The 17,372-nt window shown below is 40.3% G+C and overlaps 1 protein-coding gene across 3 annotated transcripts in view; it reads left to right on the top strand.

The window, feature by feature from the left end:
- The first annotated feature begins 6,830 nt into the window (after positions 1-6,830).
- Positions 6,831-17,372, top strand: part of rreb1a (ras responsive element binding protein 1a) — a 65,727-nt gene continuing 55,185 nt past the window's right edge. For all 3 annotated transcript variants that reach the window (XM_036520720.1, XM_036520718.1, XM_036520719.1), the window contains exon 1: positions 6,831-7,109. In XM_036520720.1, the coding sequence (XP_036376613.1) occupies positions 7,070-7,109 (40 nt within the window). In that variant the 5' untranslated portion in view covers positions 6,831-7,069. The remainder of the gene's footprint in view (positions 7,110-17,372) is intronic.

The raw sequence follows: 17,372 nt of genomic DNA, 5'->3' as shown, positions 1-17,372 counted from the left end.
AAATGGCAAATGCTAAGAATACCCAAAACAAATATTTTCCATGGTCACCGTTTAACAACTTATTGTGCAATGTCACACATTTACAAGTGTTCTGCAACATACTGAAATTAATCCCAGAAAACTGAACTATTTTTCATGCCCATCAACACTATTATAGTTCTGTAGTTGGCTTGCTACATTTTCAGTTGGAATTGCACAGAAATTACAAGGATTCTGAGACCCTGCTAAGCATTCATATAATTTTTGTGCACAACTGAAGAAACAGCATGGTACCAGCCATCTTCAGGGAAACTGTGTTCACTGAACACAATGTTTGCCAATTACTTCACAAAACAATCACTCTCCCAGGTCTCATACTGCTTTCCCTCAGCGATGGACCTCAGCATCCCTCAGCTGAGGTTTGTCACAAATTTGAGGACACTCCACTCTCCATCATCTTACAACAATGTTGTTGGTGGGCATGTGACAGCCACACCTCTTTTCAATGACTCTGCCATGTTTTCTTTCCAGTTTTTCTCCCATCTACCCCTTTACTGATGAAATCCTCTCTCACTCAAGCTGTAATGGCAGTTGATAATACCTGGGATATGCTTTTGGAGTTTTTTTTTGCATGTTACTCAACAACTTCAGTCTAAGAACCCTGCATGGAGAAACCCCAATACCTTTTCAGTTTGAGGTAGACCCTGGTATATACAGCAATAAGTCCTGTATGGATATCCTGTTGGGTTCACTGTCTATTCAATCCCTAATTTAGAAATACTGGAACCAACCCTTGCACTTCACTACATTGCAGCTGCTTAAGTATTGATTGGACTGCATTCATCTCACAAGGACACCTGGCTTACTTGAGTTGTCTCCAAAAACAGACACACTATACCTAGGAACTGTCGCACATAAGGATGATTAAAGTACACCGGGTGCAGCAGTATACCACTGTGTGATGCACAGTATCAGTAAACCATGAATTGTCACATTTGAAATATTTACAAAAAAATATATCTATCAAATGAATCTGTCTATTTATCTTTTATACATATCATAAAATATAGTGTATGCTTAAGGGTAGTAGATGTAGAGGAAGTGAGGGTGTAATTCCCCAGTGCAGTTGTGTGTGAGCATTGGGGTTACATTAATTTGCCACTGTGAATTTTCCACCCATATTGCTGGACCTCATTTCAGCTCAGCACGTCAGAAGGACAGAAAGCTGACAGCAATCATCTAGACATTGAAGTGACTGACTGCCACATAAGCATTATACCACCTAATTACAGAGACAGGTCGTTGGACTTCAGTGAGGAATTTCCTCAACCTGTTGAATGTCAGCCCTGACAAAAATCAAGAACACAAAAAAACCATGGAAAGGAATTGATATGTCCCACTTATCAAAAGAACAATGGCTTTGTGGCATCAGTGTGTCAGAGATTAGGCTATGTCAGTGCACTGTCGTTCTCCCCGAGAAGTTCACAGCTAGCAGTTTCTAACCAACAGCCAAACTCAGCTGAGCAGTGATGACCATAACACCTCAGAGGAGACATACTCCACTGTTCTAATCAGTTTTTGCGCTTTCAGTTCAATGTACTGGAAATACCAGGTCATGGCAAGCATGTGTAGTAAATGTGTGCTGTGTACACCACCTACAGCCACACCAGATAACCACACAAGGGTCACACAAAGGTCGAATGCCCACAAATGTTACTCACCACAGCCAAACAAGATGCTGTCAGAAATACCTCAGGTGAACTTGACTTGGCATGGGCCTATGGAACAATATGTTAACTGGTATGTGCAAAGGACTAATTGAATAGAATGCCCAAGTTCGATGTTCTGAAGTGTCAGGTCATTATAACTGCACTTGTTCTGATTGGTGGTAGCCTGATTGTACAGCAACACAATAATGAAGTCCTGGCATCCGAGTGGCTTTTCCTGATGTGAAAACATATGACCCCATACATGAAGGGAATGTGAGAGTTAAGTTGTAGGTGCTTTACTTGCCAGCTTTGAGCCTCACTGAATGTTTGCCGGATAAGCTGGACACACATGTGGCACACACAGCTCAAAGACCTGTGAACAGGCCTATGTTTGTCTAGGCTCTGTGAGAAGAATGGAGCAAATCCCGCAAGGCAGGATTTGAAAACAGGTTCAAAATATGTTGTAGATGTTACTTGCTTGCATGCATGGCTTCTAATAGGGGTAACAGACTCTACTAGCCTGTAACTCTCAGAAAATATCTGCTCTTGATGCAAAATGTTAATTAAGCATAATGAAGTGCCCTGGCATGACATTTCAACAAGACATCAGTGCAATAAAAACCACACACATATTTGCCAAATGTGTTGGTATGATATAAATAAAATCGTGTATTGACATAGTCTTGCTTCCCACATACTGATGGCTGGAAGAAATTGTTGATGAACATGGCATAGTGATTCCTGTCTACGCTTGTCTTTAATTACACCAGATTCAACATTCACTAGTATCAATGATGTCATAACTAGTGCCCAGCCAACGCTGTCTCTAATTAGGTGAGATAGAGCTTGCAAGAATCAATGAACAGCCATGAAAAATCAATCCATAAAACAGATGTCAATAACATTAAATCAATATCCCAATCCCGCCCGATCTCATGTTTTCACGTTTCCATTTGTAAACAGTCATTAGATAGTCTGAAGTATGAATGGCAACAAGAAGGTTCATTGACATCCTATGTGGCACCAAGGTATCCAGCAACTATAACCAAACCAGACAAACAAGAAATTATTCTACAAACCGAGGAACAACAACAAACACCGGAAGAAAACACTGATAACACGCATTCTTTGTGATGTCCATCGACGGATACGTGCAAAATGTGTCTCAAATACCCGTAGCTTCTAGCCAACTAGTTGGTTTCCCTGCGAAATCCTGAAATCAACGCAATGTTTATGCTTAAACTACTTCTCCAACAAGGTCATCCTGTGCGCAGCTACGAGGTTACAAGTCAAGCAAGTGTTACCAACAAATCATCTGTTGCCATTGGAAACCTTTTAACTGCTCCCTCTCCTTATTCTCACTACTGCGAGTAAACTCTGCTTTAAATTGTAGGGAAAACGTATAACGCTTGGAGTACAATGTGTGGTAAATATCATTGCGTGAATCGTTCCAGAAAAGTTTAAGAAAGGTGTGTTTAAGAGTAAGTGTTGCAGGTATTCGATATCGATTTGGAGAGGACTGGAAAAGTGTTTTTTTTTTTTTTTACGACCGCCCTGTCTCTTCTTCCCGGTCTAGCGCTGCATGCAGAATTTCCTTGTGAGCACGCGCACCGATGCTGTTCCTGCGGGAGCAAGACATGTCCGAGCGCTCACTCACTTGTTTGTAAACGTAGATTATAAATTAGTTTACGGAGACTGGAAGCAAGCTTGCTAGCTATTGCACGGTTTTATATACAGGAGGAATATTTCAAAACATGAGATCGTTTAAATATCGCACACTCACAGTCAGAGCAAGCGAATCGCATTTTGTCGAGAGTAGATGGCATATTAACTGACGCATGGGCGGTAGTCTGCTAACTGAGCGTTGACGTTAGCTAGCAAGATAACCAACCAGACTGATCATCATCAACCGATTATCTTGTGTTATTACTGCATCCCGTCCACGGTTAGTTGACTTAACTGTAGTTGACTGACGGTGCGAGCGAGTGCGCGCTGTAAAGGACATGCGTAACTAGTGCTAGCTTGGTAGCTAACATACTGTCCTGCCTAGTTCCAAGAGCTAGCTGACTAGCTTGCTTTATCGTAAATAACACGAAAAGGTAACTGACTAGCTACATACGTACACATCATAAAACAGTTTTAAATTTCGCAAAACACGAAATATTTACGGATGTGATGTCACTAACGAGTAACGCAAACTAGACTAGATGTAGCACGCAGTGAGAGTTTATCATTGAGCTTGAGGCGATCAACAGGTGTTCATCGCATGTGACTCTGGGAGGCGTGAGGGGGAGGGTAGTCCAGAGGACAAACCAAGATGCCATCATAAACGCAACAGGGTAGAACAATAGCTTTAAAACGAATCGCACTAAATCCTCTAGGAACCGCCGACCCTCCGTCTTCCAACGTCTGTCATATGCAGTTCCTTATAAAATATAGACAGCTAGTTGACATGTATTTTCCCTTGTTCACCCCCTCAGAATTGAGCGTCATCGTGTAAACCGTCAATGGGGGTGGAACTAGACCCTGCCCCCTCTTGCACATTATTGGAAGCGCCTGAGATGCATCTCGGTCGTTTGTTAAACTGCTCTCTCGCACGCCCGCTCACACACAGGCGAGAGAGAGAAAGCAGCGCCGCTTTCCTGTTTCTGCCAAAGTTGCCAACATTGCTTGCGCTGGATGTAGATCTTTTGTTGCTGTTGAAGAGGGGAGAGCCGTTCCTTAGCAACAGAGCTGGGCTTGGATACCTTAGTGACGGTCAATAAATAACATCACTCAAATTTCTGTAATTCCACACCTGAGAGTCTGTCCACGTTTATTTTGCCGAAGTTTACAGACCTAATGTAGGAAAATAATTAACTGAATGTCTAGGTTTCTTTTACAGTATATATGTATGTATGTGTGTGTGTGTGGTGTGGGTGGGGGGTGGGGCGGTTAATTTTACACTGAGAATCTGAAAAGTATACAGTTCCAAGAGGAGGGATATCATTGGTTCTGTTCCTTTTTATGTGAAGTCTATGGCAAATAAACTATTTTGGCTTTTAGGTTTGCTTTTTATTGAGACAGATAACATTTTAGTCCATACAGATCTTCATCAAACAGCAAACCTAAACTAGGACCTAAACAAATGAACTATGGATTACAATGAAGCACAAGTCTAATGTGTTCATGTATTGCTATTCCTCTTCTCAGCAACTAAACAATAACTTGGATTCTTGTATGATTATCAGCTGTAACTGCCCCTTCTTTATGCCATAATAGGGTTTGCTAGTAAGAAAAAAAAAGTTCATTTTCAAAATGGACTGTAGGCTGTTTGGAATGTCTCCCACTCCCATATAATAATGTAATACCATCCTTATGAATGCAAAGTGTGTATTTCTTCCTTAAGAGTGATGTAGAACTGTGAACGCAGTGTTTTGTCCTTTTCGAGCCTGCCATGAATGTACTCCCATAGTATTGGTGGTAAATCACCCTACTTACCTAATATGGAAATAAAATATATTGTTAGAAACAAACTCTGCAGATGTGTGTTCTTAGGGAATTTGAATTTGTTTCATCTGCTATTTTCATTATAGTAGACTGTAATTACATGATTATCTCTTTTCATACTGGATATTCTGTCTTTGGTGGGCACAATAGTGTTTTCCTCAGTTTTGCTGGTTATTTGTGGGTGCTTTTGGCCAGTGCGTACTATAGGTCCCTGAACATGACACAAGCCATGACTATCATCTGATGCTATTTTTCCCCATTAGAGCCAAGGCAACAGGGGGAATTGGGTGAGATCTTCACTAAAACAATGTTCTGTATGTCCTCTGTTGTCCCATGTAATTTTGTGTAAGTTACATAAGATGGTTTTAGTTTAATAAAGATGTGTGATATTTGTAAATAATTTATAAATAATATAAATAATTTGTAAATAAATATTATTTTCAAAAGCAAATTATTAAATGCAGGCTCCATTTTGTGAGGTACTTATTTTAGTGTCTCACAATGGCCACTGCATATGACCATGCATTTATTTTCTGTAAGCATTCCTGTGTAATTTCACAGAAAAGTATACATACAGTGCATAAAATTTAATTAAATATAATAATTTTAAATACAATTTAGACATATGTACAATTATTGTTTGTGAATATTATTATGAATTACCATCACCCTTACATTTGTCCAACTGCATGCATCCTCAGTAATTCTGGTAATGCACAGTACAGATGATATATAAATAAGGGCTTTACAAGTACCTCTACTTCGTTGGAGAAGAGGTTATGGACACGCGATGTATACAATGTAGGAAGCAGCACGTTTTCTAGTAATACCACAATACTGACCTCGCAAAACGAATGATCTTATTGTTACTCTTCTCCATCAACACGTCATACGTGGCATTTTGGTACTCATACTGCGCAAAGTAGGATACTATGAAAATGAACAACGGTATCGTTATTGTTTCAATAGTTTATTTATTATTTTGTTTTTGGATAGCTTGACAATATGAAGACTCCACTGAGCTAACCATAGTACCGTTCTGTTTGTCAAAAATATTTCCAGCGATTATACTCGGTAAGGGTTTTTTTTTGCTGTGATGCTTCGAAACCCTTGTGAGTGACCACGTGTAATGTTTACACGTTTTACGGCTATGATATGGGACAAGGGGTCAAAGGGATGCAAGTATTAGTATGCTATTACAATTCTTTGATATCCGTACAAAACACAAGGAAATCACATCGCGCAGCACATTAAAATGAAAACGTAATGCAGAGATCCTTATATCTAGTTGAACAAAAACATCACACCATACGAACAGCACTTTTTCAAAGTAAACGAGAAGCGCCTGTTGCTGTGCTTCCGCCTCTGGTAGTTACATTGCTTTGTTTTTGAGAAAAGTTGCTTGCTAAAATAGATAGCTGCGCAAAGTTCATCGAAAAAAGAGAGAGATGAAAAGCATTTGTTCTATATTTAAGCAACAAAGAAAGTTGGATTGTAGTGGGAAGTTCGATAAACTTCTCTCACTTTTTTTCCCTGCTCGATAGAGACCCCTCCTGTAGAGATGCTTACTAACTGAACTAGTGGTAGCAGCCTCAGTAACACGTCCCCTTGGAGACTGGCAGGAGCAACACGTGATGCGTCTACTTATCAGGTTTAGGGAGAGGAGAGAGCAGCGCTGAGAGACGAACCAAGAGAGGAGAGCGAAATAAGTGAGACTTCTTCCCTCCCGTCTCTCAACTCTTTCTTTCCATCGTCCTCGTTTGGGAAAACGGAAGAAAGAGTGAAAATATAAAGTTGACGACCTTAGCACATCCTCAGAAACGCCATTTTGATTCCTCTCCGGAACAACTTTGCAGTTTTTTTTTTCTTAGTCCATCATCACCATCATCACCATGTCTCGGCGCAAGCAGCCCAACCCCAACAAAGTCAAACGTAAGTAGCTATCTACTCGGATCACTTTCTTGGCGCTGCCTTCGTTATTCTGCAGATATTCGGATGGATTTCCTAACTATATATAGAGTCTAACAATTGTGTGACAAAGTTGAGTAAAGTTGGTAAAGAGGTGTGGGGAGGGTGTTTAGTTTTCGCAACTGTCCTTGCTTTGCTTCCTAGTTTCGCTTGGCGAGGACCTGATGCTCATCCATGATTAAAACGTCTGAGCTGTGGAATTTGACTGGGTCTCTTCCTCGTGCACATTTATTTTTAACCAGCGAACTACCTGGGCATGGCAGTTCGTGCTTAGCTCCTAAAAAACAGCAACAGTCGATAGGCTTCGAACTTTTCCCCATGAGTTTAGTTTGGAAGGATGGGGGCACGCACTGAAGGTACAAAGTTTATTAGCTAGCTAGCTAGCTGGCTTGCTAGCCGCTTGCGTTGCGCGGAGCATCCATATCTTTAGCTAGTGTACTTTGACCAGAGCGTACAGCTTAGTGGCCATGCGTCCATTTAGCAACGTTTTGACCTTGTGGAGACATTTAACTTGTTACTTGTTTGGTTTTTAAAAATACATCAGCAGAAGACTTTTTTGAGTTGGCTAGCTACTTAAGATTGTTAGCTAGCAAGCTACCCCCTTCAATTCTTAAAATGTTCCTCATAATATGACGATTTGGCAGTCCGACATGTTTTTTAAAGACTACAGCTAAAAGGAGGAAGCTAGCTTGCTAAAGCAGACCAACATTTAGTTGTTTTAAAAGCGTCAGAAATCTAAAGTTTGTGATGGATTGCGTTGCATCATATGTAAGGGTGTAAAAATACATATTCATCTTTAGTTTGGAATTGCCTCCTACTTATTTACGGGGGGGGGGGGGGGGGGGTGGAGGTAGCAGCATCAGATCACAGTAATAACTGAGAGGTCATTTAGTTACTATATCACGCTACGGTACTAGACTAACTTAGCCAGCTAGTTAGCAAGCTTCTGGTCTTTTTACGGGACGCTGAAAAGTTTCATACCGTAGTTAACGAATTGATGAGTTCTGGTCGCTCAGGAAACTGCAGCCTGGCTAGCTGATGGTTGCTAAGCGCTTTTTTTTTCTCAGATCGAAACTTTACTTCCTTGTGGCGGTAAGTTTGTGGATGTTTGCAGATAAAGTTAACGTCAAGCTATTTTAATATATCTGGTTTGTTTTGATATTTCATCGTACAGATGTAGTTATTAAATAGTTTGAAACGCTTCACATTGTTTATAGTATGATCGATATTCGTGGAATTGCAAAGAAGTTTTTTTTTTTTTTTTTTAAAACATCATTGGTTCTTGTGAGTTATATTTGATAGAAAAGGGTTTGAGCGAGTGTTCTCAAACTAGTTGTCGTCTCGCGTTCCCTTCCGTGGCCACTTGGAAGGAGATAGAGAGGAGAGTGCAGATCCGGATGAGCAGTTCACATTCCATTACGAAATTCTACACTGCTGTAGAGTCGGCCTACGGCGGCAGCACCACACATCACATACTCATTTTGTGCAACCACACAACTTGAACCATAACTCCATAGCATAAAGGACCACTAAAAGAATGGAATAAGGATGTAAGGATGGGGGTGTTGAATAGAAAGGATATTACGGTATTTTTTTAGTTCGAGTAACAAGATTTTATTGCACTAGCAGCATCCGCCCATTAGTCGAAGTAATACCATTGTTTTTTTTTCATTTGCTTTGCTCTTCATTTTGTTACACTCAAGATAGCAGCTATGCCTGACTCAAATCTAACAATGGTAATGCAGGAGACTGCTGTCAGCGGGACTCCCATCATCCCATTAATGTTTTCTGCTGCGGAGATTAGTTGGGGTCTCTGATATAATCAGTGGACAGCCTGCCTGTTATTATTTCCATCTTACTTTACCTGGAAGAGGCACTTTTCGCTTTGTCGTTGGCGCTACCGTGCTGTGGGCGGTGTTAAAGGTCATCCAGAGCGAAGGAAGATGAATGTTGTTCTTGTTGCACGTGTGTTCGGCGGCCTGGCAGCCATAATCAAGTAAAGACACGCAGCAGCAGCATCGCAAGGTCGAGGGGAGAAATCCAAAATGGCAGCTACTAATTAAAGGATCTTTATACTTGGGTTTTAAAACCTTTTAAAGTGATATTTTAACTTGGAACAAGAAATGTATTTTAGAAATAAATTATAGCCACACTGCTGGTTCATCATATACATGAAATTAGTTTGTTACAGAATTTCTGGCATGTGTTGCACTTTTTACACTACCTCTGCTTGATGAGCAAAGAGGATGTGCATGGTTGATTAAAGGGCTTTGTCTGAATGATAACCAAACTTGAGCAAGGCTTCCCAGGCATCTGAGTCACCTGAAATAGTTGACAGGCCTTGATTATTTGGTTCCACAAATCGGATGATTCATATAGACACTTCACTGCACGGTTCTGCTGCTCTTGGATTTCCTTTTGATGGAGTTGAGATGTCGGGCAAATTATTCTTTCATCAACAGGTCCCACTATAGTTTGAAGCGTGTTTAAAGATTTCTGGTGCTAAGTTGTGTTTTTTTTAGAGAGTTGTTCAGTGAATGTCATTAATATCACATCACCTTGCATCAGACTCTTCCTAACACATTTGTGTGAGCAGGTGCTTATTTGTTCTTATTTGTTTTCATTGTGTCAATGAAAAGCCAATCATTTCTAACAATGTGTTTCATTTACAGGAAAATAAGTGTGAATAGCATGTCTATTCACGTATGTGTATTCTTATTGCTGTTCTCATGTATGTATGTTTTTACAATTACATTTGTTGAAATTAGAGTGACAGGCTTAATGTTGGCTCTGATTAATTTTGAATAAAATGTAGCCTACCTGCTGAATAGCCAAAAGGTTCTTTGGTAACACTGGCACCTACTTTCCAGTGGTAGTTAATGGTGTTTATTTGTTGTTTGCAAGCCTTCTAGATATATGTAATTACAAGCAGTGAAAATGATATAATCCTGTGCGATGGTCAAAACTAGAGGGCAGAGTTAACAAACTTTTTGTTTGGGATCTTACTTAATGTTTAAGGTATCTGCCTCAGAAGTTCATTACATTTTTTAGTTCATTATTGTGGTCAGAATGATGATATATGCACATAACATGGTCATGTATACTATATAATACTTTGTCTCTTTTAATTGAAGTCTGTTAATCATTGAGGGGATTAGTTAGTGTACCAGTAACTGGAAAACTGACCCAATATGAAGTCATATCAGTTTAGTGCACAATTTAAAAAAAAAAAAAAAAGTAATATCAGAAGAAGAACGTGTCTACCTCTTATGTGCTGTCATGTTGCTCATTGTCATTTTTTCCAAGTATGGTCCAGGAAGAATAGTATTAGCAACATCTGCAGCTTTACAATGTATGCAGTTTCCCATTTTGGTAGGGCTTATTTGTTTTTCCTCAGACCCGTTCCATATACTGTCTCCAGTTTCTTAAACACAAGAAAAGTTATTTTTGCACTCGTCGTGAGCTGAGGCACTTTCTCTTACTCAAGAGTAGAGGAAGAATTGAGCTGTGCGGAGAATGAATACATTGGTGCTGTGTGGATGTCCTTGGATTGGTGACTTCCATTACTTCTGTCCCCCTCTGAGCATCAGGTGCCCTGAACGGTGGCCCATGTTGTCAAAATAGACAAACCCTGTGGTTCCTCTTTGGGAGGTGGGAGGGCCTTAGTAAGTGATGCTCATAGCAGAATGAGTTTCTCTTCTTGGCCATTTACATGCTGGTGCAGTTCAAAGTTCCTGTTTCCTCAAGAGGTTAATATATGATAAAGCCAGCACCAAGCTGCATGATTTTCTCTCAAGATTTTTTTTTTAAACATATGAGTAAGTTTTGTCCGTGGGATGGGGGAGGTGAACTGAGGAGGAGTCAGTTTTATATCTTTAATAATTAAATTATCTGTTAATCAGCCGTATATATCTTGATCCTGTCCCTGAATTGAATGATTGATCTGTTGACTTTGAGGAAACAGTGGGGTCCAGAAATGTTCAGAACCTGATCTCCCCTGTGTCCTGCAACCTGTTGATAAGTTTCCCAAGCTTTGACATTTCCCATCATGTCTGTTTAATACGGTACGGTTTGGGCCAATTAAAGAGGAAAACATACAAAATTCCACTAATTTGTGTCAGGTAGAATAGTTAATTAATAAACTGTAATCCAAGCGTGATTGTGATACACATCTGAGGAGACTATGTAAAAGTTATCCCTCCTTCATCAGCGATAACAGAACAGTGTGCAGAAGTGGTCAGATGTGACCTATGATGGTGTCATTTGGAATCATTTTTTGTACCATGGAGAACAGGGAGGGGAACAATTTTAAAAGATATTTTAAAGAGGCGTACCAATATAATAATGAATAATCTAGAAAACCTTTTATTAATGTCAAAGCATTTTACAGTTGACTCATGATGCAATACCTATCTACTGCATGATGGGGGTGGACTCAGTGTGCAGCACCTACATAGTTGATGCTGGAAGCCATTTTGTAACAGAACACTTGCTACAGGCTGATGTTTCCAAAGTGGGGAAAAATGGACAAGGTGTTTCTTAATGGAGAAATGGGGCAACCCAATTTTCCTCAAGGCAGTTTGGGACCCAAGTAAATGCCACACTTCACTTCTACTCCCTGGAGCATACGTAATAAAACTTTTAGCTACTCTTGCATTGCCAGTTATTGTTCAGTTTATTGCTACTTCCATTGTTCTCCTATAATGAAACCATTTGCATATTAGCAGGCCCACCAGCGTAATGTCTTAAGTGTTGTTTATATTCTGTTGAATTAGACTGACACCAATTAAATAATATACATTTTTGTGCATTTGCTGTAGCATTCATAGGGTATACCTTCTAAATATGTACAAGGGTGTAGTGACAATATGTGGTGAAACAGCACTCGGGTACCTTTCATGTGACATTGTCTTAAGTTTGTATCTTTTACTTTATATTGCATATAAATTCTGATATGCTAATGTTATACTTTTACACCATGTTGTTTTTCAGCACAGTTTTTAAGAGCACTGATCTTTGAACCCATAAAAAACGTCCATATACACCTCTCTTGGCCTGCAGTCTCACCAAAAACTCAGTGGAGCATCAGAGGGCGTTCTGACCCTTTGGAAATTCTGAAGGCCAAATTAATATCTGAATGCTAATGTCTGGAATTACATGAACCTGAGGTACAGTGTTTCAAGCTGTGGAATCCTTCTTTTACCCTTATTCCACTGGCCATATGCTATAAACTTATGAGGTAATGTTTAACCTTCTTATGTGCATAGGTGTACATCACGCTTTGAAGCAATGTATACTTTAGGCCAAATCGAAGGAGATAAATAACTTGCACAATGCTGGGAATAATAGATTAATAGGATGTAATAGCAACTGGCTCTTTGTGACACTCGCATAGAGCAGCGCAGAGTTGGAAACAGACTGTCAAAGTTTGACTACCAGTTTATTCAAATCATTCCGACAGCAGAACGAGTTTTTTTTTTTTTTTTTTTTTTCCCTGAACTCTGCACCTAATATGAAATGGTGACGCTATGCACAGTTGTCACCTCACCCCGGCGGCTGCGTTTGTAACGGGACTGGCAAGTGACCCTGTCCCCAACTGGAAAATTGAGAAGAGTGAACTGAAAAGCAGAAACCGGCTTGTCTGACGCCTGCCATTTTGCTGAGGAACTCAGGAGAGGCCTCTTCATTGTGAAGCCCCAGGTCACACAGTACAATATTTATCCTGCTTCAGCCCACACGCGGGTAGAAATCGATGCTGAAATTGAACAGCAGCGTAATAGCATGCGCCTTGTGGTGTTTCAGGTGCCTTTGAGTCACCTGAGTAAGTTTATAAATTAGAAAGCTTGAGAATAACTGTAGGGAGAGTAGTAATCATAACCACATCCTGATGTGGTGACAAATACCGCACACCCCAGCTTGAAAACGTGAACGCAGCTTCCAACGATTCCACAGCAGACAACTCGTATGCTTTGACAGACACAGTGTAAAAGCCATTACCAGGTTTCAGGGAGTTCATGTGTACCTTTTACATTTTTGAAACGAAGCAACTGCATTGTGTTTTCCATGAGCCCTTTCAATGGAAAAGTTAAAGCAAAATGGCTCCTCAATTTAAAAAAAAAAAAAGTTTATGAAACACAGAATAGGGAAGGGAAGCTGACTTGACAGTTTAATCACAAAATCCACAAAATATTTTGATTCCTGTAGTCGGTGGCATAGAGATACGGTTTTGACATCTTAGTTAAGACGAGAAACTCAGTTTTAAAAAGTGCTCATCCAGAAAGTTCATTTGGTCATGAAAATGTCTCTGTGTAAATTTGCGTGAGTTGAAGTTGTTATTCAAATGTTCAGAAATGTTCTGAAATGGTCAGAATTTAACGTCCCCCAGCTTAAGCTTTACTGTGCCCTCCTCTGCCAGCACAACAAACAGGCAGCACAAAAAGGAGTGATAGGTGATAGGTAGAGAATTGTTTCTTAGTACTACTTAGTAGTATCCTCAGTAGGGGGGTCCTCACAGGAATGCCAGAAGCAGTTGTACATGGGACATGGGTTCAGCTGGTGAGAGACAAATACATTATGGTTTGTGGCCATTTACCCAAAGTCAGTGTCTTTGTTTAAACATCACTATTTCCCTTGTGTAGCTCCCCAAGAGAGCAGTCCCAAGTCATTTGGAAGCTGACATGTCCTGTTAAGTGACGATATTGCTTGTAAGTTTTTCTTAGTTTACTACCAAGAGTAAAGTTCACTTTAGTGTTAGTTTTAATATATGGTGAGCTGGTTTGCTGATGTCTGCTGTGTATTTCAGTGGCTGCAACCCTGCTTTTTGTGAAGGTGATAGACCGTGGTTGAGAAGAGATTGAGAGGAGTGTTTAAAGCACTAACCAATCCAGCTAAATTTTCCACTTTCATTGTAATTCAAAACTATATGTAGTCTTTTCTGACTACACATAGTTGATTTTGTGGCAGTGAACAGAAATGACTTAGCAACACCACGATTCTGTGTTTTTCTCCACATACCAATTCTAAAGGACCTTACTTGTGTAACTGTACAGTCTAGTGAAGAGACAACTGTATTTTCTTAGCGGTGTAAAAGTATAAAAAATGAAAACATTTAACTCAGAAAAGGGTCCTTGTTTTTACCTGAGGGGATACTGATTGGGCTTTTTTGGATGATTTTTTAGGGATCAAAAAGAATGTTCAGCCAACAAGTAGTCAGATCAGATCTAGTTGCAATAATGAGTTTATTTTTTCATGTAATGTACAATGTAAATATTCCAGTAACGGGCTGGTCAGCCTCATCCCGAAGTTTAGTTATGTGATACTGTACCCTGAGGGAAAGCATTGGGCATCATTTCTGTTGATTGACGTAATCAAATGAAAATGCGCTTTCAGGGCTGTGTCTGGTGCGATTGTAATTAATTGCCCTCCTCTGTGTTGGCCTCGCGATGAGCCCCAGGCACTAGCACTTAATTCAATTAGAACATATTTCCCCAAAACATGTCCTCTACCTCAAGATCTTTTTTGTGAGTTAACGGCTAGTAATTAAGCAAAGTTGGGTTACGGGTGTACCTCCCCCATGTGGTGGCTTGTCATATTAATTATGTCATAGACTTTGGATTTGTTATTTGTAGTTGAGATTTTCAAGGGTTAGATCTGTCCGATTACATTTAATAACTCAAGTAAAGAAGCACAGAAGATAAAGGAAGGGATAGAAGATTTAAAATGTATATAAGGGAAGAGAATAGACAGTCTAGTCTTAGCCATGGAGCTGTAAGTCTAATCCAGGACTACCCTATAGTTCTTTTTTGGGGTTTAGCAAAAACATCAGTTGGTTTAAACTGCTGGGTTTAAAGCCTGCATCTGCTCTTGGTAAGTATTAGTTAAGGCACACTTTTTTTTACTGCTGGAAGAAGGACCCTGTCCATCCAAACTAACAATTTCACATCAGCAGCAGTACACCATGATGGTGAGCGTTGTATGAGTTCAAAGTCTGGTTTTATATGAGTTCAAAGTTCAATGCAATGGCCATGGGCATAGGCAGAGATATTTTTTTGGTGTGTTCTTTTTGACCAGATAATTGTTCATCAAACAAGATGAACAACTCTTTTACGCACCAGATGCCATTTGGCTTTTGTAGCGCTGCTAAGCACACCGTTAATGTGTTTTAACATGACAGTGTTGAGCTGTGTTATCCTTGGTGTTTCAAAGCAAGGTGGGATTGCTGACCTAGCTAACCTGATTGCATAATTGGGTATCTTGCACAGTACTTGAGAGTTACCCTACCTATATAAATACACATGTCAAACAAAGCAAACGGTATTAATTTGTGTTTTTACTTCTTTATCCAAAGTGGTAGTCAGTGCAGTAATCAATTGTACCAGCTTGTGTGTCGACAGAGCTGTATTCAGCACTTAAAGGTGGGAAAAGTTAGTGAATTCTTAACTGTTCTTTGCATGTGTGTGTGTTTGCATACCCTAAGTGGACGAAAAGGAGGTTGCAAGGATGTCTAATGAGAAACTGGAAATGGAGAGAAAGACTGAGATGGTGGAGAAACTGTGACTGACGCTGGCTGTCGCGAGGGCCTCGGCTTCTGATGGAGAGGGTCCTCGTTCGCCCAAGGGTACAGATGGGCTGCCCCTTTGGCTCCCAGGCTATTTTTAACCTGTCTATTTTAGATAAGATTATGTTCCATCCCAGGCTGGGCGTAGAAGAGAGGCCTGGCCTTGAGGGAGTCCAGGGAGGAAAGAGCAGTACCTGGGGGCCGAGGGGGGTCTAGAGTGGGCCCACGCTGCACCCCATCAGTATCATCTCTAAAAGAATTGAAGTGCCGTGGCATCCACGCACACCGATTTTAAAATTTTTACGTCTTATTTTTTCCCCACATTTGCTCTTTGTGCTCATTTTATGCTCCTATACACTGGAAAAAAGAGATCAGTTTATTTTTGTGTTTGATGTTACTGGTGACATTTGAATTTGGAATTTGCGCGAATGGCATCAGTTGTAGTACCTGTGTATTTTGCACCAAGTGAATAGTTATGTAACCACGAAGTGCAGATTTTGACAAACCCCCGTTTTTAAATCACTTTGAATATGTTTTTTAGTAAACCTATGGTCCTAAATGTAGGCGAACAGGTTCAGGTTCAGTAAGAGGACACCCTCATTTAGTTAGAAAATCCTCTGTGCCAAGTATTGTGTGGCGTGAAGAGTCAAAATAATTGTTTTGTTGGTCCATTGGATGAGCAGACATTGTTTTTTTAATGCGTGTGAGCTGGTTTTGTTCATGTAGGTGGAAATTATTTAAGCAAAAAGAATATGGTGGTAGGGTGGAGGAGATCTGCATGCCACATACTGAGAAGCCAAGCACGTGTCTTTTTTTCTTGAGCTGAAAGTGGTGGGCAGACAACTAGCCCCCATTGTCTGACTGTTGCCCCATAGAGCCTGATTTAAGTACAAGGGGCAGGGACATGGTGATATTTGTGGGGAAAATAAAATGCTCTTATATCATTTGTCTTTTGGACTATGGAGATTTTGCCCAGCTTGAGTAATAGCCCATGCAAAATGACAAGGAGGCAGAAAGCAGTGTCAGCATCCTGTTATTATGGTTGCGCAAATTCAATAAAAATTTAGGGAAAAAAAATTAAATTTCATTTTCCAAACCGAGAAAAGGCAAGTTAGATTTGTTGTGCCTTTTAAGGCAGTTGTTTATTGTTTTAATCTCTCTTGCATGTGGCCTGTTTTGTAATGGCAGTGAGCATTAAAGCATGATTCAGTTTTCATAATCCAGGTCGTCTTACTTTTCCGAAGTTTCGTCCTTTGTCATGGCTGTCGATAAGCCACAGCATGTTAGTTACAGGACAGGCCAAAGTATTCATGTTACCATGGACCATATGTGGCAGAATGAGCTAACTCAGCTGGAAGGAAGTAAATGCTGTTTGAGCTGTTTAAGAAGAGCGCTGGTGTCACTTTGGAGAACTGAAACTGGTTTGTGCTTTTATGAAGTTTGTACAGTAGCTGCCCTTCTGAAACGCATTCATTTTCATTTTGAGGCACTGCAGGGGTGAGGAAGTGATTCATGTTCTGTGCGAGTTTATCTACAGCCCTGTTCGCCCAGCCATGAGCACAACAAGTGGGGTTCTCCCATTGCAGCCTCACGGACATCAGTAGGTGGAGACGATAAATACAATGGTCTCTTCACAGCTGTGTCAGTAGTCTCCGATGTTGCTAATGACC

Source organism: Megalops cyprinoides, chromosome 2 (assembly GCF_013368585.1).
Source record: "Megalops cyprinoides isolate fMegCyp1 chromosome 2, fMegCyp1.pri, whole genome shotgun sequence".
Taxonomy (NCBI): domain Eukaryota; kingdom Metazoa; phylum Chordata; class Actinopteri; order Elopiformes; family Megalopidae; genus Megalops; species Megalops cyprinoides.
This window is presented reverse-complemented; position numbering and strand designations above follow the sequence as displayed.